The 21,709-nt window shown below is 39.6% G+C and overlaps 1 protein-coding gene across 31 annotated transcripts in view; it reads right to left on the bottom strand.

Moving 5' to 3' along the window:
* The window catches only part of RBFOX1 (RNA binding fox-1 homolog 1), a 1,119,677-nt gene that overhangs the window by 230,585 nt on the left and 867,383 nt on the right, over positions 1–21,709 (bottom strand). For 2 of the 31 annotated variants that reach the window (XM_048320464.1, XM_048320450.1), the window contains exons 2-3: positions 11,506–11,660; positions 8,497–8,717 (exon numbers count right to left, since the gene is read on the bottom strand). The exons of 27 other annotated variants lie outside the window; for them this stretch is intronic. In XM_048320464.1, the coding sequence (XP_048176421.1) occupies positions 8,497–8,583 (87 nt within the window). In that variant the 5' untranslated portion in view covers positions 8,584–8,717; positions 11,506–11,660. Of the gene's footprint in view, positions 1–8,496; positions 8,718–11,505; positions 11,661–21,709 lie in introns of those variants that run through there. 2 more of the 31 variants (XM_048320451.1, XM_048320454.1) reach the window with 2 other exon arrangements.

A 21,709-nucleotide genomic window follows, 5' to 3' on the forward strand; every position in this document is an offset into this window, starting at 1 on the left:
CTGCACAGCTGCTGGTAATTTACAGAGAAACCCTTGTATTTGCATTTTGGCAGCACTCTCTTGCCTGGGTTGGATGTTTTGAAGCTTACATGTCTAAAGATGTCTGGAGATGCATTTTACTGAATCTGCTATACATTAAAATGGTACAGGGAAAGCAAACTGTCACAGACATTTATCATAGTAAACCAATATATAAACAACCTGCCATTTTCTCCTCCATGACTTTTAAATGCTACTAATTAACAAATAGGAAGGCACTACATGCTTTGGAATAATATGTGGCAAAATGTGGACAGAGACATAACAAAAGTGTACTTCCAGCTCTCGAAGATGAAAAAGCCTCGGGGTAATAAGCATTGCATCATATGTACTCCCTCAGAATTAAAAAAAAAACCCCAATATAAAATCAGCATAGTTCAGATCAGTTCGCTGCTTTGAGTACTTTTAGCTGTAGTTGCTTTTACAGAAGGAGACTTCTCAAACTCTGAATAACTTTCCTTGATGAATAACATTGCTTGAAATGCACCATGTTTCACTTAGTTCAAGGCCTCAGATAAAATGAGAACATGAACCATTCTGACTCGTGAATATACAGGCAAGAGACTTCTACTTTCCTCTCAGCTTGGTTGGCAACAAAACCATATGTAGATTTAAAAAAGAAATTCCATTCTTTACTGATTAATTAAACCCATCAGAATTGGAGGACTAAGTCATTCTCCAAGCTCTCTAGCTCATGCATCTGTCCCCCAGAGAAAGAAGAGGAACCAAGAAATCAGAATTTACCCTAATCCAAAATAATCTGAGTCTTGTGAAACACAGGTAGAAAGTCTGACACAGAAAATTTACCTGGTTCAATTCCCAATTATCTATTTACAGTGTTCATGATCTGTCACTACACTAAAAAAAACACCAAAATTTTCCAAATTATCTGTGATATCTGACTGTCAAATATTTGCCAGGTGTGGTTCCACCACCCTAAGGTAGTAATAGAGCAGTTAAATGCAATTCCCAATTAGTTCAGGTGAAAGTACTTATATTTGAAACAATTATGTCCTTACCATATTTTTTGCACAACCTGATCTATTGAAATAGACATTTCATATGTTTTTACAACACCCTCCTTGAAACCAGGTCTGAGCAAACAGTTACCAGCACACCTCAGTTAAAAAAAGCAAGCAAGCAAACAGGCCAAAAGATGTATTTGAACTGGGTTTCTAGCATTAGCTTCTAGAACATAAGATAACTCATCCGAGGGTAAATAGGTGAAATATTCAAGCAAACTCCATTAAAATGATTGTTCTATATTTAGATGTACAAGCATATTTTTATATCAGTTGTGAATCATTCTAGTGAAAGCAAAAGAACTTCAAAGTTGTATCTCCTGTCATAATCTGGCCATCAGAAATTTTATTACTGATGATTATGCATGAGTCAGAAGAGAGAAAAAAATCAGCTGAAATTCCAGATCCTTGGAAACAGCACTATCAGCTTGATGGCTCCTAGCTGGAGGAGCCAAATTAAACAATCTGCTTTTACAGAGAATCCAAATCTTAAAAGCTTTGTCTTATTTAGGGGACAAAAAAATAAATAGAACTTACCCTAATGAAAACTATTCCATCTCTAGAAATTTGAGTTTGTAGGAAAAAAAAAAATAAATATGTAGGAGAAAAAACCCCCACTTTCTTGTATTCCACTTGAAAACCCCTGCAGTCAGAAAGGCGCAGATTTACCCAGTTTTTGCCATACTAAAACACTCTATTGGGGTGTATTTTCCAACACATGAGCTAGTGACCGTAACTATAGATCATCGTGTCTAAAATTCACTAATACTGATGTTACATGCAAAAGTGGAAAAGGAAAAAATTCTGCCTGTTGAGTGTCAGATGAAATCTGGCAGATGAAAAACGCCCTAACTATAACACAGCATTGACTGAGTTGATAGGATAAGGGTGAAAGAGGTAATGCAGTGTTGCCTTAGTCATTGGAATTATGTCACCCATTGATTTCGGGAAGAACGGACAGTGAGAAAAAATTATGCAGATGGGAGGGCAGAATAACAACTTGTCCCTTAGCTGAACTAAAAGCATTTAGATAAGCTATTCTTCTTCTGACAAATTGTCTTTTTGGTCAATGGGGAAGACATTCTATATCATTACCCTCCCTCTTGTCCCTGTGGGTTCGCTCACCAGGTATCTGATGAGATCCGCACTTATTAGCACGAAATAAAGGCAAGTTAAAAGAAAATAAACTCTTGCAACAGCAATAACCAAATACTTTCAAGCTGTCTGCAGCCTCTTGAGCAGCTGGCAGGTTTCACTGACAATGCTTACTGGCTACACTGCTTGCTCCGTGGATTAAAAGGAAAAGCAATTTAATCCAAAGTTGTATGGAGAAGATCATCTCGAGTGCCATCAAAACGCACATACAGGACAACGAAGCCATCAGGCTCAGCCACCCCAGGTTTAAAAAGGCAGGTCCTGCTTCACTGACCTGATCTCCTCCTAAGGCAACCTGCTTAATGGATGAGGGAAAGGCACTGGATGTGCCTACCCGACATCATTCCCCACAGAACTGTCCTGGAAACTGGCTGCTCATGGCTTGGATGGGTGCAGTGTTCTCTGTGTGAGAACTGGGTGATGGCCAGGCCCAGAGTGGGCAGTGGAATCGCCTCCAGCTGGGGCAGGTCACCAGCGGGGATTCCCCAGGGCTCAGTACTGGGACAAGCTTTGTTTAGTATCTTTATCCATGATCTCGACAAAGGGATTCAGTGTCCCCTCAGTAAGTTTGTGGATGACACTAAGGACCTGCTGGAGGGCAGGAAGGCTCTGCAGAGGGCCCTGACCAGGCTGGATGGCTGGGCCAAGAGCAGTGGCCAGCAGAGCAAGAGGCCCAAGTCCTCTTTGGCGACCAAGGCCAGGTGCTGCCCTTTGGCCACCAGAAGCCCCTGCAGCTGCAGGCTGGGGCAGAGTGGCTGCAAAGGGGACCCAGCAGGAAAGGCCCTGGGGTGCTGAACATGATCCAGTGTGTGGCCATGACATCTGGCTTCTATCAGCCACAGTGTGGCCAGCAGGACCAGGGCAGTGACTGACCCTCTGTGCTGGGCACTACTCAGGCCACACCTCAAATCCTGGGGTCACTTTTGGGCCCTGCATGACAAGAAAGACATTGAGGGGCTGGAGCATGTCCAGGCAAGGGAACAGAGCCGGGGAAGGGGCTAGAGCCCCAGAAGCAGCAGGGGCTCAGCCTGGAGAACAGGAGGCTCAGGGGGGACCTTCTCATTCTCTACTGACAGGAGGTTGTAGCCAGGTGGGGGTCGGGCTCTGCTCCCAAGCAACAGAACAAGAGGAAATGGCTTCAAGTTGTACCAGGGGAGATTTAAATTGGATGTTAGAGAGGGGTTGTCAAGCACTGGAACAGGCTGCCCAGGGAAATGGCTGAATCATCATCCCTGGAGGTATCTAAAAAGGGTAAATTAAAAATTAAGCATAGATGTGGCACTTAAGGCCATGTTTAATGTTGCACTTGGCAGTGCTGGGTTAACAGTCAGACTTGATAATCCTAAAAGGTCTTTTCCAAGAAACAGTTCTATGATTCCATGATTTCCAGACATTTAAACATTGCTTACAAAAATTTTCAGTTATCAAAATAATACGGACTATATACATCACTAACACCACATGTTACATGTGCTAAAAGCACTTTTGATACAAAAGGGAGAAAAAGTTTGCAACTCTCAGACAGAGGAGAAATGTTAGATGTGCTCTCTCAAAACCGAGACAAGATGAAAAGTGATTGTAATAGTAAAACATATTCATCCTCCACTCACAAAGCACTGGGAGTACAGTACTAGTAACAGGAGAGACAGAACAACACAATCAAGCCAGAATAAATCTGTATTTAAGCTAAATCGTCTACTTACTGCATTTCAAATAGGCAATTCAGCCAATGTAAACAAAAATGACACTCTGCTTTCCACCAGATCATAATCTAAAACCAACAGAAACAACCATACACCACTTCAGGCAACACTGGAAGAAGTAAAACCTCTCCTCATTACTATTTCAAATGTATTATTCAAATAGAACCTACCAAGTCACAAAAGCCTTTTTCATGTAAGGTGGCACAACAAATCCATAACATTCCCCAAGACTGGATTGCTGGAACACAAGTGTGATTTTGCAGGTATCTTAACACTCTAACACCTACAAGTACTCAGAATGTACCCACTGCTAGCACTTCCCAACACGGCACTAAAACAAGGATTTTCCAGATGGGTAAAGTGATGGCACCGTGATGAAGTCTGCACCACAACTTTTCACAGCATATTCTAGGCAATTCTCTCAGCCCTAAAATAAAATGGAACAGTCTCCAGATTATGAGTTTTTCAGTTGTCAGTCAAACACACTGGTTAACCAGTTATGGAAAATCAGATGCACAGGGGGAAAAAAAAAAATCTAAGCTTAGGAATTATGTACTTAAAAGTACAGTAATTCCCAATATATTGAAATAGTTAATCACCAGCCTATTTTCTATTTTCTTCTCCAACCACTACAATCCTTTACCACTACATAAATAAATAAGGAAATAAAATCAGAAAATAAAAGCTTTTAGCTTAGTTATCTGAATTCTTTAACAATGAACACAAGCTTAAACCCTCCGAACTCCTAGAATTTTTCTGGTCACTATGTTAAAATAAAAGTGTATTTAAAAAAATACAGACCATATTCATAAATAATCCCATCTTTATAATCTTATATATACAAGTTCCATGTTCTCTGTTAAATAGAACTGTCTGTCCTAGAGCTTTCCAGTAGTTTACTGAAAAATCTAAGCAATTTCAACTTTAATAACTTCTATAATAATGCCTATGAGCTCCTCTTTCTCTGCTAAATGGAAATGAAGCTACCTAACCCAGCCACATAATAAAAAATGTAGCATCCATTATTAAAATGTCATATATTGCATGTGTGTTTTCAAAATATTTTATTGTAAATTTAGCATTCCAAATAACCAGAGCAACTACAAACATTTGATATATCCAAAACACTCAGAGCCATGAAGGATGGAGCTAATATGACCTCTCCGATATTATTTAACAAAACATACTATTCTCTGACTTGTGAGAGAGTGCAGCCTTAGAAACCACTTTGTAACTTAACGATAACTGGAGCTTGGTTTGGCATTTATTCTAAGAACTTGTAAGATGGTACAGGAGCACACAGCCACTCGTCCATGCTCCACACCCCGGCCAAGGCAGATGGACCTTCGCCATCCGACACCTCCTGACTCCTCTGCTTATCCGGACATAAGGGCTCCCCCTTGGGCATCAAATGACTCAACTGGGATGGGGACCAAGGGCAGGATAAGAAATCTCTTACTGGATTGACACTTTATCCTAGATGGCATTTTTTTTTATTTCCCTTGCCAGGAGAAGCAGCAGGACAGTTTTGTGGGACTTGCTGCCCTCAGCACACGCAGTGGCTGCACTGCAGTCCCTGCCTGGGTCCTCATGGCAGTGGAGCTGTGACAGCCCGTAAAGCTACCAGTGGGTCTTTTGTGCCAAGGCAGAAAATCTCTCCCCACCCACAGGAGTCATGAAACTATTTACGTATTATTTGTACTTTCATGGGATTTTTTTTTTCCCCCCCTCAAATAGTTTTACCCAGGAGAAGGAAGGAAGAGGGAAAGATATTTTCTCATTTTAAAATGTGCTACTAAGTCATAGGCCACCATTCTAATAAGTTTAAGGTATATTTACTTACTGGAAAATAAGTTTTCATGTATATTTAACATAATTTGATACACATTAACATCTCTGTAACCCAGGACCTTCTGTCTCTCCAAGAACACAAGCACTTCACTTTCCATCATCTCACTCCAACTCATCATCTCAGTAAAAGGAATACAAATCTCCTTAATAGAACACATGCAATTAGGAAAATGCGCACGGCTGCTTGTATAAGGTGTGTCCAGAGAGGTACCCACAGTACCACCCTTTTTCTGTTTGTCTCAGGTTTCACACATTCCACTGCTCCAACAAGAGGGTGTGACAGAAGCAAGCAGAGGATGCACAGCAGGGTTTACTGATGAATTTAGGAGAGGCTGGAGCAGTGGACTGCATATACACAGCATTAAGTAAAATAACACACAGCACTTGAAGGTGCAGGACCTCTGAAGACAAACTTTGCTCCACAGAGATCTCTCTTGCTCAACCATGCACAAACCACAAAAAAGCCTCCCAAAATAGTCCCCCAAATCTCTAGGCAATACTCTACACACTGCTTTCATACGCAATCTTAGAATAAACCCAGTTGGAAATCAGGAGGAATCCCTGATCAAAGGTACATCTATTTTCTGTAGAAATCCATGTAAATAAATAAATTGGCATCTTATAAGACTATAAAATGTTAAAATTGCTTCATATTCAAAAATAGTTCAGGGTTGTGGTTCTGGACCTGCAACCCAGAAAAAAACATTTATATAATCAGTTTATCAAGGCATATTTTTGAAGAAAATTTCCATTAAAGTTCTGAATGTTATGTAATTACTGCTTAGAAGAGGATGATATAAATATTCCTATCAAATGTCCTTTGCATTATTTATTTTGGATACTTAGATTTACTCCAAGAGAAAAACAATAAGCATTCTGGTGTCATAAGCTGACCAGAGATACTGTAAATGCAGGCAAAATCTTGGGGGACAAATTGGTCAGAGCATTTAATGCTGTAATTCACTCTTTAGGACAATAACTCAAATGCGTGCTTTGTTTCCAAAATGCCATTTTCAGGTTTGACATCAGTCTCTTGAAAAGACAAGAGACTAGAGAAGTATTCATACAAAGAACACTTTTCAACTGCCTCTGTACTACATATTTTGGGTTTTTTTTCAGCAGTTCTTATTGCTTGACTGTTTTAGATCTATGCTAAAGGAGTAACACAGGCCTGGATCTATCTTTCTAAGGAAAGAATGAAGAGGAAAAAGATTGAAATAAGGCATCCCAAATTTTCAAAGGGCCCTTTCTTCTAATCTGTCTGCTTGGATAATGTGTCCAGAGTGGCATTTTATAATGACAGCAACTTTCCAACAAATCAATAGTTATTTAATTCCCAACAAGCTCTCGAGTCCATTAAACCTGATTACATTCACCCATTTCAGTTGGGTGCAGTTATTTTTCCTACACCGGCACTTAATCTATAACAGGAACTTATGAGAACTTTCAAAAGCAATTTCAACATCAATCAGCATAGACTGAAAGGCACGATTTGCTTGTAATTATTTATTGGACAGGATGGCAGAGGGTCTGAGTGAGCTCCAGCGTCCGACCTTCACCCCCAAATTCTAATGGATATGAAGGCCTGCCTGATGTGGTCTCACTGCATAAAAAGCAGCCTTAGCTTGTGTGTTCCACAAGACACAGTTTCCCAATACCTGATAATGGCCACTGTGCAATGCTATATTTCTATTTTAGACAGATGTGTCTGATATTAAGCCTAAAGTGAAGAACACAACCCACAGTCTTCTATTACTGAAGGGACCTATATGGAAAACCACCTGTTTCATGCTGTGATTGCCCCTCTGTGTCAGCAAAGCATCAGAGTAAAGGAGCACAATGAAAATTTCCCTCACTAGCACAGCACAGAAATGCCCTAACACACGTGGGTGTCTTGACCCTGTTAATGCACAATATCTAACTACTGCCACTCAGATAGTACAATTTTATCAGTGTTTAGAAATGTTATTTGACTTTTCCTAATGTCTTCTAATATTGTAAACAACAGGATACTTATTGCTTAATTAGCATCTGCACGATCTATCAAAAATCCCAAGTCTAACAGTAGAAACTGCAGTAGCACCACTTTTTTGATAAAAATAAAAGCAAAAGCGAACACAACAACAACAATCTAGTAATTGCCAGCTGACTCCTAAATATACAGAACTCTTGCCCTGCAGCAAGATCTTATGCTTTGAGGGCTCAAAGGAATTAATAGGATGTGTATAAATATTCTTTGCAGGTGATATATTTCTAGACACACAAAACCACAACCTCTTTTTCATTCCGTGTGACGAGTAACATTTGAATTAATGCATATTTAACACTATTCCTATCTGCTGTGCAAAAACACTTAACCTAAACACATCATGGTAAGTTACTTTGTCTTCTGACCTGCCGTGGGAATGCTGACTCCCTCAGAAACCTAGAATGGATAGCAAATCCTCTGCCCTGTGGTCAACCTCATGAAGCAAAGGCATGAATGTTAAACAGCAGACAAATCAATACAAGCAAATATAGCTCAACTACACCATTTATTCAGCCATGAGAGATGTCAATACACAGATTAGGGTGATCCATCTTTTTGATTTCCTACTGTCTTCTCACTGACTACATGAGAGCTTTTGCCTGTATTAAAAGTGTTTGCTTTCTCAACCATAAAAATTCCAATTATTGCTCTAAGTGCACTAGAGTTAAGTTGCTTGTTGGAAGCGGCCTTGCATTACCTGAACAAGTCCAGCGAAGTATGGTGCTGCCGGCAGAATCATTGGCACTCCATAGGGATGTAGCAAAACTCCTTGAGACGACAACATGGTTTAAGTGATAGTATTACTCCCACTAAAGCTAAACACATCAATTGAAAGTTAGGGGAAAATCTATATACCAACTTCTTCCAAACTCAGAGCTAGAACCAAATAACTTCTGTCAGGGGCAAAGCCCACATCAGCTGTAAAAAAAAGAAAAAAATTGACGTCAGCAACACTTAATGTTAAAATTTTCTTCAGAGACAACAGATAGAGACAACAGCTGCAAACCTAACTCTACCCAAAAAGGAAGGTGCTATTTTGGGACCAGCTTAAGTAACATGACTAGCCAACTACTCTTTATCAGTTCAGATTTTTAAGTACTATACACATAGAGATCAAATTCTGTACAGATCTACTGATTAGAAATAATTTTCCTATCGGTTCTGGCATATACATGACAACAGTTACTATTAGAAGCCATTTTCAAAATAATCAGGGTATCATGATTGCAGAATTAGACATTTGCCTGTATTTATAAGCTGTTAAACAATGTTCATGTGAGCGAGCGTTTACACTTAAGTCTGTTATTCTGGGTACATACTCTTTTGATTCATTATATTTTTCTTGTTTGTTTTGAATATGGGAGCTAACTAATGCAAGCTAACTACTTCTATTAGTGTAAATTGTATTTTAATGGGTTTTCTAACCTTTCACAACATCTATGTTGTTAAATTGATCATAACTATTTTAAAAGAACACATTTCCCCGTTAGAATGTTACAACTTCGTTCTCCAAATCAACTTACACTACTGATGTAAGAGACAAAAGAGTGAAATTTAGGCTGGTTTCCTCCCTAAATCAAAACAGATTTGATTTTAAATGTACTACTTACAAGACATTCTCTTCCACAGTTCATTTTTACTTTAGACAAAACCAGCTTAGTCATTAATACCTGCTTTATGTGCTATGTATCTTCTATTGCAGATGTAACTAATGACAAGAATTACAATTGAGCAAGACTTTTTTATTTCAATAAAGAATTAGTTAGGTACTTACAACTGCATGTTACAAGTGAAATAAAAAAAATCTCCTACAGTCTTCGAATAACCAGGGTGCTTCACACCACTAATTTCAGCTACTTGATTTTGTTGCATAATTACTTTTCCAGATAACTAATTGCAGACAAGATTTGATGTGATACTCAATTATTTAATGTCACATTTTGACCATCGCGGAAGGTTTTCAGTAATTGATTCTCGTGTATCACGGCGGCCGTGCTGCAGGATTTAGAAATCTCCCTCAGCAGCTGCCCACTGGCCCTCCCCACTGCCAGCCTTACCCCACTGCTAACTTTAGATGTGGAATTGTGACCCTCAGTGATGCTCCCTGGAGAAGCTGCCAATGAGGCCAGCAATTGCCACATGATGAAGTGATGTTTACCCCACGCCATCTCCTGTTTCAGAACCGCTTCACTTTTCTGTTGGGGATGATGGTGTTCTCACTGGTTATCTGACTATGCTTAGCTATAAATCCCATTTCTTGGTCTTTTCTTATTAAGGAAGAGAAACTCTGCAGTTTAATTATTAAGCAAGCTAACACATCATGGATTTTTCAAAAGAGTATCATAAATTACAATACAAAATCAGTCACTAACTTTCACAGAGAAATATATAGACAAAAAGTATATATGAGAAAGCAAGTTGCAGTCACAACTCACAAACACTTAATTTCTAAAAAAAAAAAAAAAAAAAAAAAAAAATTCATTTTAACTATTGCCTATTTGCTTCATCTAGCAGAGTAAGCTGCATTTGAAAAGAAAGTAGATTTCTTTCGCCCAGGAATGGAGATTATAAAATGGATTCTGCAAGCTTTACTCAAATGACTCCAGTGGGACAACTGACATAAATACAGACTGTTAAATTGCTCTGTAAAATACCTGCCAGGTTTTTTGTTTCAGCATGTATGCATTTGATAAGACATTAGAAAACCTGAGGAGGAAGATTTGTACAGGGAAGCGCAGGCTCAAGGGAAGCTTTTCTGTGATCTATTTTAGGATAGATTTTTTTAACATTTTCTTTAATTATTTTGGCACAAGGCAACCTGCTGATGAAATTTCTTGATGACACGAAGTTGGAAGGTACTGTCAAGACTGAAAAGGATAAGGATATTACATAGAAAGAACTGCTAAATCTTATGGGCTTCATTAATAGAAATAGGATGGAATTCAATAATACAAAATGCAAGATCATGCTCCTCCTAATAAACTTCAGAGCTAAACTCAGGAGGAAGAAATACAGGGTCTCATTGCATCTGTTTAAAGAATTTGAGATGCTAGTGAGATGCAAATAGGAAAAGGAAAATTAGCACTATTTCTTAGTTTTAATTCTCAATTAATGTCTTGATTTCTTAGAGGTACTTCCAACAGAACACAGTTCTCTTCATCCACATTAAATCAAAAAAGAAAAAAAGGTCAAATTCAAATACAAACATTGTAGAGAAATTCCTTTTGGTGTTCAGGGGAATGGAACAACTATGTTGCAACAGGAACCTAAATTTGATTTGTTTATCCCAGCAAAGCAATCTGTGAATAGGGAAGAAAACAGTAGGAGGAAGAGACTGTCTAAGCTAAGGACAATCCTGACACTCTAAAAATCAAGAAAAACCTAGTTATGAATAAATTTAGGCTGAACATATTTTTTCAAGTTCGGGGGTTTTTGTGAAGTATTTTGGTCTTGTCTAGTGAGGGTCTAGAACAGCCTTCCAAATCCACAGTAACAAAAAAAGGGTGGCTCATAACAGTCAATTATATAATGCAAATAGTAGTGGTAGTGTGAACTCAGCAACTTCCAGGAGGACCCTTCCAGTCCTTTGCAAGCAGTATAATTATTCCAGAATAACAAACACATCAAATGTCTAAGCAGCATTGCCATTTTCTACATTGCAGATAGTAATATACAAAAACAAACTTTGAAAATAAACCAGTTTTACCTGTTTTAAGGAAAGGATGCTTTGCTTGCCTCACTATAGCAACATGCTCCTAAATGTCTAGGTGTGGGGCACTCCAAATCCAAGCTCTGACTTGGTGGCTGGGCTCTGTGATGATGTCCCATGCGTGCACCAGCTACCTAAGTTCGCACAAACCTCTGTGAATCAAAACCACAGAAGCACAACAGAGCTTTACTCGCGTCTCCGCCCCATGCCAAGCTCGGAACTTATGCCAATGGCTCTGCATCAGCTCCACCACTTCAGACCAACACATCTGTTCTCCCTCCCAGCCACACAAAAAGGAAATTTGACTTGATTTTTACAGCTCACTCTTAGTTAGTATCAATGGTCACTCTGGCTCTGCAAGAGTATGTTGAATATGTTGAATAACTGAAATTTGACCACGAAGAGTACTGAGGACTGAGAGAATGAGCCAGAAGAGTATTAATTAAGCTGAGAGCTCTGTTTCACTTTAGCAGGACCTTTAGCATGATTAAGGTCAAGCATGGACCTAAACACTTTTGGGAGGACAAAACCAGAAGGGTTGGGACATGCACATCAAGCATCTCCCTGATGTCACTGGTGGTGATAGCACCCACTTCCTGCCTGCTGTAGGGCTCCTCCTCCGTGCAAAAAATTAACTGTGCCTGTGGGTGGAAAAGGGGAGATCATCTATTTTAAACAACTATACAGCTTTCGTTGCCATTACATTCTAGAAAATCGTAATGCTGTTAAGAAAAAAAATTACACGCTAAGTCATTCTCAGTGTGCTCATGGAGGGTAGGTTACTTTCAGCTGTTCCCAAACCCTAGGGTTTTTTTTCATTAAAATTTTTCATGGATTTTCCAAAACTGAAAATTGATTTTAGCAATGAGAGAGGAAGAAAGAACAAGAAAAACACATGAACACTAGCTTTATATGTAAAGTGCACATACACAAATAAAATGCACGATCTTATTTGTTTCGATGATGCAGAATTTTGCTAAAAGGCAGGTTTTTTGCTAAAAGGCTGATTTTAAAGGTGAAGAGCGTAGGTTAAGCAAGCTGAGGTAGTAGTACTAGGTCACAAAATTCTTAAGTATTTCAGGCCCAGCAATCTAATACCACAATCTCATGTTTTAGCACAGAACTAAAGCTACTGACAGGAGCGCTCTAACAGCAGTTTCACTGAAGACTTGCTAAAAAGTCATTTAAATAGGAAGGAAATGGAGACTGCTGTATCCGTGCATCCGTACTGTACAGCAATCAAGCTGGAAATCTGCCTGAAAACCAAACACATTCAGGCAGAGCAAGAAAATGAAAATGGTGCAAGAAAGACCAGAGGTTTGCTCCCACCTGCATATAAGATGTAAGTGGTACATTAGACAATGACTAAAATATGTCCCCAGGCAAAAACACATGCCTAAATTTTGCTGTGGTACTTTCCTGGGGCCACAATGCCTGGAAAAGGCAGATCCCTGCAATGCAGTCATCAGCCAATCAATGATGTATGCTCTAATCAGATTCTGACAGAAGTAATCTATTTAGACCATCTTTCTGCCAAATAATTAACTCTTCTTAATGCCTATATCTACAAAATACCACAAACAATACTTCTTCCAAATGCTGCACAACACCAATGAAGTTCAAATAATTTCTATTTCCTTCCTACACTAGCCTAACTTTCCCAGCTCTCAGATCATAAAAAATTCAGATACTACTTTGGCACCCTCTCCATAGCTTATGCTATGTCATATTTGATTCTTTTAAGTTCAAGTCTCCCATTTTTGTCCACCTTTCCTATTCTCCAAATGATCTCTGTTTTCTCTTTAAGGTTTCTCAACGGTTTTCTGGTAAAGGAAAACCCCAAAACTGAAAGGATAAATTGGTTTCCGAGTCTCCTGATAATTTCCCTCATCCACAGCAACTTTAGATTATTGTTTCTAAAAAAGGATTACCAGACACCAGCACCACACATGCTTTGAAAGAGAAGGTGATCTGGCATTAATGGAAATACTGATAGGCAGAAAAAGCTGTCCATCTTCCACCACCCTCCCCAGCACAGCTGCTGACACTTTTATAACTGCTGCACTTGTCTTCCAGACTATTTCCACCTTTCTGCAAAAGTCATTTAGGGCCAAAGGCTCTTCAAGTGCACCAGAAGCACCATCCAGAGCTGCCCCCTGTCCTCAGCTGCTCACTGTTCTGCTCTCCTCCACATGAAGTACGTGTAGGAGCTGCTCATGCCAGGTACCCATTCCCCAGCCAGCTCTTCTCACACGTAACAGCAGAGCCAAAACACAGTGTGGATATTTTACTGACTTCTAAATGAAAATGTCACTTACACAAATCAAAAGTGTCTGCTGGTTTCATACTGATAGCTAACATGGCAGATGTTGTCAGGGTTGTTTGAGTTTATTAAGCATCTCAGTTCATACCAGAGAACAGGGCAAGGATATAGAAACTGTTTGAACCTGGGAGAAACCACCTTTTTCAAGCACATGGGATACAGCACATTTAGAATTAACACATTTTTCTTCTGAACTTGAAGTTTCCATTTAAAAATTACATTAGCATCTAACAATTACATTAGCTCTTAGGAACACGTTAGAAACTAGCAGCAGGTCAAGATGAAGCCAGCTAATTCTTCAGTCAAAAAACAACAATGCTTCAGTTCCACTGAAGTTCAAATTTTAGCCTTTTTCTTCTAAATATACAATGATAGCAAGTTTGGGGATTTCAAAGATAAATAAAGATAAATAATTACAGTCCTGCCATATACAAGAGCTTCAGACAAGCTGGGAGAAGTCGGGAAACATATTTGAGAAACTATTTGTAGCCCTAGAGAGATTAAGGCTTTTGCCCTGTAGGCCGATTGCCCTTGCAACATTTGAAGTGCTATATTTCAGTAAATCTTGGTTTCTGAGTACACAGCCCATCCTTTCTCTCTGGTTTCAACTTACTTTCTTTCTTATTGTCAGTGCTGTGTACTAGTCATGGGTTGCTTTAGTACCTCACTGGCTAAAGAATGGTCTGTTTACCTTCCATTTCTTTTGGAATGCTCCCACGAAGATCACTTCTTTCTCTACCTGCATTGCCCCAAAAAACGTCCTTTTACTACCTTTATCCTGTACTTGTCATCCCCCTCAAAGGCTCACCTCAGCCTATTCCTACCCAATCTATTACTGTCAACAACTCAAAGATGAATATTCTCTTTGTCTTGCCTTGAATACTGTGCTCCTGCACCTCCTAACCAAACTCCAAATGGCATCGGTGCTTTCTCCTGAAGTTGCCTGCTACCAGGTAAGTCTCTATAAACATCTACAAACATTCTCTCTCAGCCCATAAAACCTCCTCTTGCCAGAATGCCACACAAAAACATTGACTGGGGGATGAACTGACTGTCCAGCGGCATGGTGACCAATATTCCTGTTCCTCTGCAGGTCAACTATACATTTGTATCCATCTCTGACTGTAAATTCCTTTGAAGAGAATTGCATCTGGTACAGGGAGATCACCACAATGAAAGCAATATAAAAGAACACACACACCCACTTAAAAGATATACACCTACTTAGCTTCACTTTTCCCAGAACTCTTGAAAGCAAAGCTTGGCCTCTTCTACAACTTGGAAACCCTCATCCCTGCTTGGACTGGATTGCTAAAAGATAAGTATTTGTCCCCTGACAGCACGGAGAGTGATTTACCCTTCAGTGAGTCACAAGACACATTCATTTACACAGGTGATAAATGTATGCTAGAGAGAAGAAGCAGGTTATAACTGGAGTTAAGGGATCCCTCGGTGCCTGGACTTCCCTTGGGCTACCACAGAAACGTAAGGACTTGTCATCATCTCTACATATCAAAGCACAAACGCCAAGAACAATCTGCGAACAACTACTCTCTGAAAACAAACATCAAATAGATATAGGTGTCTTTTAACTTAGCTGCACTATCACACCAATTAGAAAGATTCTGCATCACAACCAGATTTTTATCCCAGCATTTGTGTCAGAATTAAAGCAGGATGAATCTGGAAATTTCAGTTGTTTATTGTGCTGTGCTCTGCACTAGGAAAAAGGGTGACATTGGACTGCAAGGTGCCACACAGAAAATAGTCTCCTAAAGCTACAAAAAGTGGTGGAACACACCGCCATGGGCCTGTACAATTATATTTGTGAAGAAAGCTTCTCTGTGTGCCTCCAGTTGTCCTGGATCACTCAGAAAAGTTAGCTGCAAAACTGGAGGAAAATACTGTTGCTTTAAGTACCAAGAGTTGATTTTGACATGCAGACATCCCGACTTATTCCCAGCACAGAAGATGTGTTACAAGGTTCTGCACTTTGTTTCTTCTGCCTTAGTGAGCACTGCATTGCTTTCCTTCTCTTGCAGAGCTCCATGCTGGCTTTTATTACATAACTCTTATCAGCTAGATAGCTGTATCAAATCAGTTGAATTTTCCCTGTTGGCCTCTTTGAGAACACACTCTCTCCCATCTCCAGGCTACTTCAGATATCTTTCACTACTCTGCTCTTGAGATTATCTGCATTTTCTAAACCAGCTGAGATTAGCCTCCAATCCATGAGAAGTTAAGCAGCTTAGAAAATTTTGTATGAAACACAGAACACTTTCAAGATCTCATGCTTGTTTGATATCATGCAGTTACATAGACTAACTACTGAAAATTATGTACATCTTCCACAAATGATAAGCACTATCATAGATCTTTAATAAAGTGTCAGGTTCTATGTATTTCACAAAATACGTATTAGAATCATACTTGCATATATCTTCCTCATTCTCATTTATTCTTCTGTGTCCTGAATACAGGATGACCAAGAAATATGTATTTTTGCAGGTATTTTGTCAGCAGGTGAGCACAGGCTGTGATATTCCCCTTAGGGTACATTTGTTTGCAAATACAGACCAGCAACAACAAATGCATTTTTCCTTGCAAGTCAGGAACAGACTAACTAACCAATATCCACTCTTAATGAACCCTAGTGATATACCCAAGCCATGCCATGAGAGATCATCATCCATTCCACACAGGATTTTTGGTAATATCTGAGCTCTTAACCAGTCTCAGCATCAGTTCATGGCCATATTCTTACAGGCACCAACCAATACCTAAAAGAGGATGCCAGGAATACACCCGTGTTGCAGAAGAGATCAACCACCTGCATGCCACTGTCACATCCCAGGCTTTAGTTGTGTGGAGATGACAGAGATGACAGACACTCACATACTTTTATTACCAAATCTGGTCAAACAGACTTTTCTTTATTGCTGTAGTCAGGCTACTCTAACTACTGTATCACAGGAAGCTATGACTTCTTCTTGACCCCAATTAGCACATTCATTATTCATCAAAGTACAGATTTCATTTGCTTCCCTTGGGAACAGCAGAGTATCACTGTGAGAATCTTTCAATACAACTTCACCCCCTTAATACACTCAGGATTTGCTGACAAGTAACAGCTACTTATTCCCCCGAGTCAAGTTCGTATTAATAGGACTGCACAGTGAATCATGAGATGATATTAAACCCTGCCTCCTGCCTGTATAAATACATCATTCAAGCACCCTACCATGCCAAGTGCTATGGCTTGATTGCAGAAACCAGCATAGGGTAGATATCCTAAGTGAGCAGGGTGCCTTGGAGAAACAACCAATTCAAACCCCAAAATAATAAAGACCCTATAGGTCTTTAAAGGAATCAGAGGGAATTTCTGTTCACTACAGACAAGTTTCATATCCTCAAGAGATAAAATATCAAGACTTGAAGGCATTAGATGTAATGTAAGCCATAACTCAGCTCTATTCAAGACACTGGCAATAGTTTAAGTACTAAAGTTTAGCCAAGAGCTACAAGCAAGGAGCATCTAAGGCAGGCAGGATTTGGCTGAAAGCACTAGAAAGCTCAGCTGATAAGAAGTTTGCCTCCAAATCTGAATGGCAGAAAGTTAAGAAAGCTTTTTCAACTTCATTGCTAATTAATGTCTAAAGTCAATTCAGTCACATAGACACTTCCTAATGCACATGTTTGGTGACACACCTAATCCCATGTTCAGCAACTCAACACCACTCCTAAACTCAGCGTGAGGTCTTGTACCCGGCCTATCCAGGCCGGGCTAAAACTTGGCTCTCCCTGAGATAGGTCACATCTCTCCTGCCCCCAGTTTGAGGGTCTGGGACTGAAGCCAGATCACTGTTAGTGGGATTGCTCTGAGTACTCTCTGCACCCACCTCTCTGTAAAGTGCTGGTACACAGGACAATTAATTTGGAAGAACAAAATTCCCTGGATTAAGCTTCAAGAAGTCTTCCTGGTAACACAGTAAATAGATCTCACCTGAAAGAATCACAACACATGTTTACTTTCCCCCCCTCTCCTGAAACCTATTAAAAATATTCTATTTATTCATTACACATTCCACTCCTACATATTCTTCAGTAATCACAGTAGGTAGAGAATTCATGGGAATGCTTGATTTCTAAGGTCGTCTCTCACAACCTTCTCAGGACAATGTAAAGCTAGAGGGATCATGCTACTGCTCAGAATAACAGGAGAGGAGAGAAAGCACCTAAGATCAGAAAACCAGAACCCTGTCGTATCAGTGCCAGATGCTAAAAGCCTTTCCTGCGACCCACTTCTTTACTTTTTGTCAATTCTATTTGATATTAGAAAGGAATAGAGAAAGAAAGGCCTTTAATCTCACCTTCATTTATGTTTTAATCAACCTGTGCCAGTGCCCTTGGTAGGCATCAGCAAAGGACTGGGCTAAAGTTGTACAGGAAAGGACAACAGAAGTGGATTATTTCTATTTTTGTTGAAATGAGTGCTTCAGCCAATACTAATATCCAGCTAATAACTTGAGTAAGATTTTTAGTGTTGCAAGAAATAAGACAAAGAGTAAGTACTCTCCTTCTAAGACCTCAGAGGTTGTCAGTTCTCCTGCAGTGCAAGATCAGGGGATCAGACACTAAAAATTGAACTCAAACTCTTCAACTGAGAGCATCTTACCTTCTCTCAAAAGCTTTTCAATAGTGATTGGTTTCTAACCAGAAGGAATGAAACATTTGATACTATTTAGTAAAGAAGTAAACCACCAAAATACATGCGACTGAACACCAGGAATAAATAAAAATAAGAAATGTAATATTTCTGTACAAGCTTTGAGTTGCTCAGCAAACATGAACTGTACAGGAGGTTCATAAGACAGACCTGACTTTTGCACATCTGGATTATAAATGCTATTATTGGAACATCTCTCTTGCATTGCACTGACAAAAAAGCACTCCATAGCTGCTTCTACAGAACTGTCAGATTTCAAGATAATTAATGAGTCAACTAGGACTAGTGAATTCTTACAGAAATTATTTTCAAAGGTTTTTATAACTACCTCATTTTTTTGTTACTGATAGGTCTTCTTCACAGCCTCCTTTCTTGCATGTTTGAGTGATCTGGTACCACTGCCTAACAATATTTTTTGTTTTCCACTGATCTGTTTGGCCATTCACAAAGAGCTGAATTTCCTGATTTATCATCAACTCTTCATCCCTAATTAGCCCTTTAGGATCACACGAAGAAAACACTGAAATATTTTGTGCTCCACAGCCCTAACTCCTTGTGAAGCTCTGAGAGTAACCAGTACCCATCACTCTCACAGATCAGATGCTGCCTGCTGTAACTCTTCTTCCTTAATAAAGCTGAAAATAGCTTTCCCTTGGAGTTTTTATAAAGGAGTTTCAAAGTTCATTTTCTTCTGGAAATGGGCACACACAACTTGTACGATTTTAGTGCAAATAAACACTTGAAACTATTGAGCAAAATGTACAAGAATACGATGACAGAAAATGCACATTCACCATACGATGCATTAATTTCACAGCAAAGCCAAGGCTAGCATTCTCAGCAGAAGTCAATAAACTGATCTACCCCAGTAGAAATTCTAGTCCTGCTTTTCTCACCCAGGAAAATCCACGTCTGCACTGCATGCCAGAAAACAGCCCGTGAATGCTCCATTCCCATGCAGGCTTCTAGAGACACCTGCCTGGGTTGTTTGGTCACACACAAAGACAAATGTTTGCTGATAATGAGCACTTCCTAAAAGACCCACCCTGCCAGTTTAGTCATAGATATTATAAAAAAATAAAAAATAAAATTGACAAACCCATAGTTCCTCCCCCACCCACAGTGGGTTTCTGGAAACACCTTGAAAACAAAGTGCAGCATCCTGGCATTCCTTCAGTTCTTACAAAACTGTAATTAGAAGCTCTTGTTTGAGTTTCCATTCATCAAAACTTCAAGAGGAATTCTCCACATCCCTGGAGAAGGAACAGAACTGAAAACCCTGTTTCAATCTCAGGTAGGTGAGAGGAAGATTACAAAGTATTTCTAGCAAGCCCTTAAAAAAAAAAAAAAAAAAAAAAAAAAAAAAAAAAAAGGAAGAATTTTCATTCTATGCTAAAAATTATGGCCATTTTACAAAATGACATTTCAACAAGCACCTGGAACACCATTCCTACCTGCTAGGATGCATACTTTTCCAAGTAACCGTGCTTTTTATACATTTTTTTCATTTGAATTAAGTTTTTCATGTACATAGAAGGGATAGTTTAGTTCATAGAATCATAGAATGATTTGGCTTGGAAGGGACCTTAAAGATCATCCAGTTTCAATCCTCCTGCAATGGGCAGAGACACCTTCCACTAAAAAAGGTTTGTCAGAGCTCCATCAGTCTGACCTTGAAATCTTCCAGGGATGGGGCATCCACAGCATCTCTGGGCAACCTGTGCCAGTGTCTCACAACCCTCACAGTAAAAAAAAATTCTTCCTAACATCTCCTCTAAACCTACTCTGTCTCAGTTTAAAATCATCCTCCTTCTCCTGTATCTCCATGCTCTCATAAAAAGTCTCTGTCCGTCTTGCCTGTAGGCTCTCTTCAGGCACTGGAAGGTCACCATTTAGGGCACCCCAAAGCCTTCTTTTCTCTGGGCTGAACAATCCCAGTTCTCTCAGCCTTTCCTCACAGGAGAGGTACTTCATCCCTCTCGTCATCTTGGCACTTCCTCTGGATTTGCTCCAACAGGTCACAGAATCACAGGATGGGTCAGGCTGGACACAGTGGGTCACCTGATGCCACCTCCCTGTTCCAGCAGGGCCATCCCAGAGCACAGGACACAGGATTGTGTCCAGATGGTTCTGGAATATCCCCCGTGAGGGAGACTCCACAGCCTCTCAGTGCAATCTGACCCAGAGCTGGATGCAGTACTCCAGGTGGGGTCTCACCAGAGCAGAGTTCGTGTTCCAAAGGATTTTGAACCACTTTATTCCAATGGAAAACCCGGGTCCCTAAGTCAGGCTCATTGGATTAACAGTATTTCCAAAGCCTCAGAAGCCCTGCTGTGAGAAGCAACCCCAGCAAGCTGCAGCTCTAGAACTGTGGGCAGTAGCAGCTCAGGAGCCGTGAAAATATTACAGACTCGTGTTCTCAAACATTTTTAATAGGTGATTTTCTGCAATGATAAAAGATAGAGAAAGTCTAATTTTAGGATCTGTTCATCATTTGTGTCTGGAACATTTTCTTCTACATTTTATTTTAAGGCAAAATACAAATCACATGCTGGGTAGTTGCAATCTTTCAGTGATTTGCCTTAATGCATGCAGATACAATAGAGTGGACACCGGTGTTACATAAAGAAACTTGAAGCAGTTAACAGGTACACTAAACCAAAACAAAATTAAAAGCAGATTAACACGCAAGCACACTTCCATCAGGAAATCCATTTGTACAAGAGTCAAGTTCCACAGAGTCATCCCCCTGCTTGTACAACTTCTCTTGCCCAGGGTGTACCGAGGGATGTTCTGCTCTGAGTAAGATCTAAGAGTCAAAGCAGTTTGAACCTTGCCTTCCCCAACTGATGCTTTGGTAACAGCACAAACCTTTACTCAAAAATAGTTCAAGATACCTAATGATGTTTCTGTCTTAATAGTTTGTCAGTAGCTGTTTCAGTAATAAATGAAAGTTAATGCACATTTCTAATTTCTGTATTAGCATTCACAACTCAGATGCATTATTTCAATATAAAACATATGGTGAAATCAAATTAGTAGTGGGAAAATTAACTCAACCCATAGAGAAACTAGAAACTCACTATTAAATAAAAACTGCCAAGGATCATCACTTTTTTTAAAATGGAATAGCATATATCCAATCAAAATAA

This window comes from Corvus hawaiiensis, chromosome 16 (genome assembly GCF_020740725.1).
Source record: "Corvus hawaiiensis isolate bCorHaw1 chromosome 16, bCorHaw1.pri.cur, whole genome shotgun sequence".
NCBI classification, from domain to species: domain Eukaryota; kingdom Metazoa; phylum Chordata; class Aves; order Passeriformes; family Corvidae; genus Corvus; species Corvus hawaiiensis.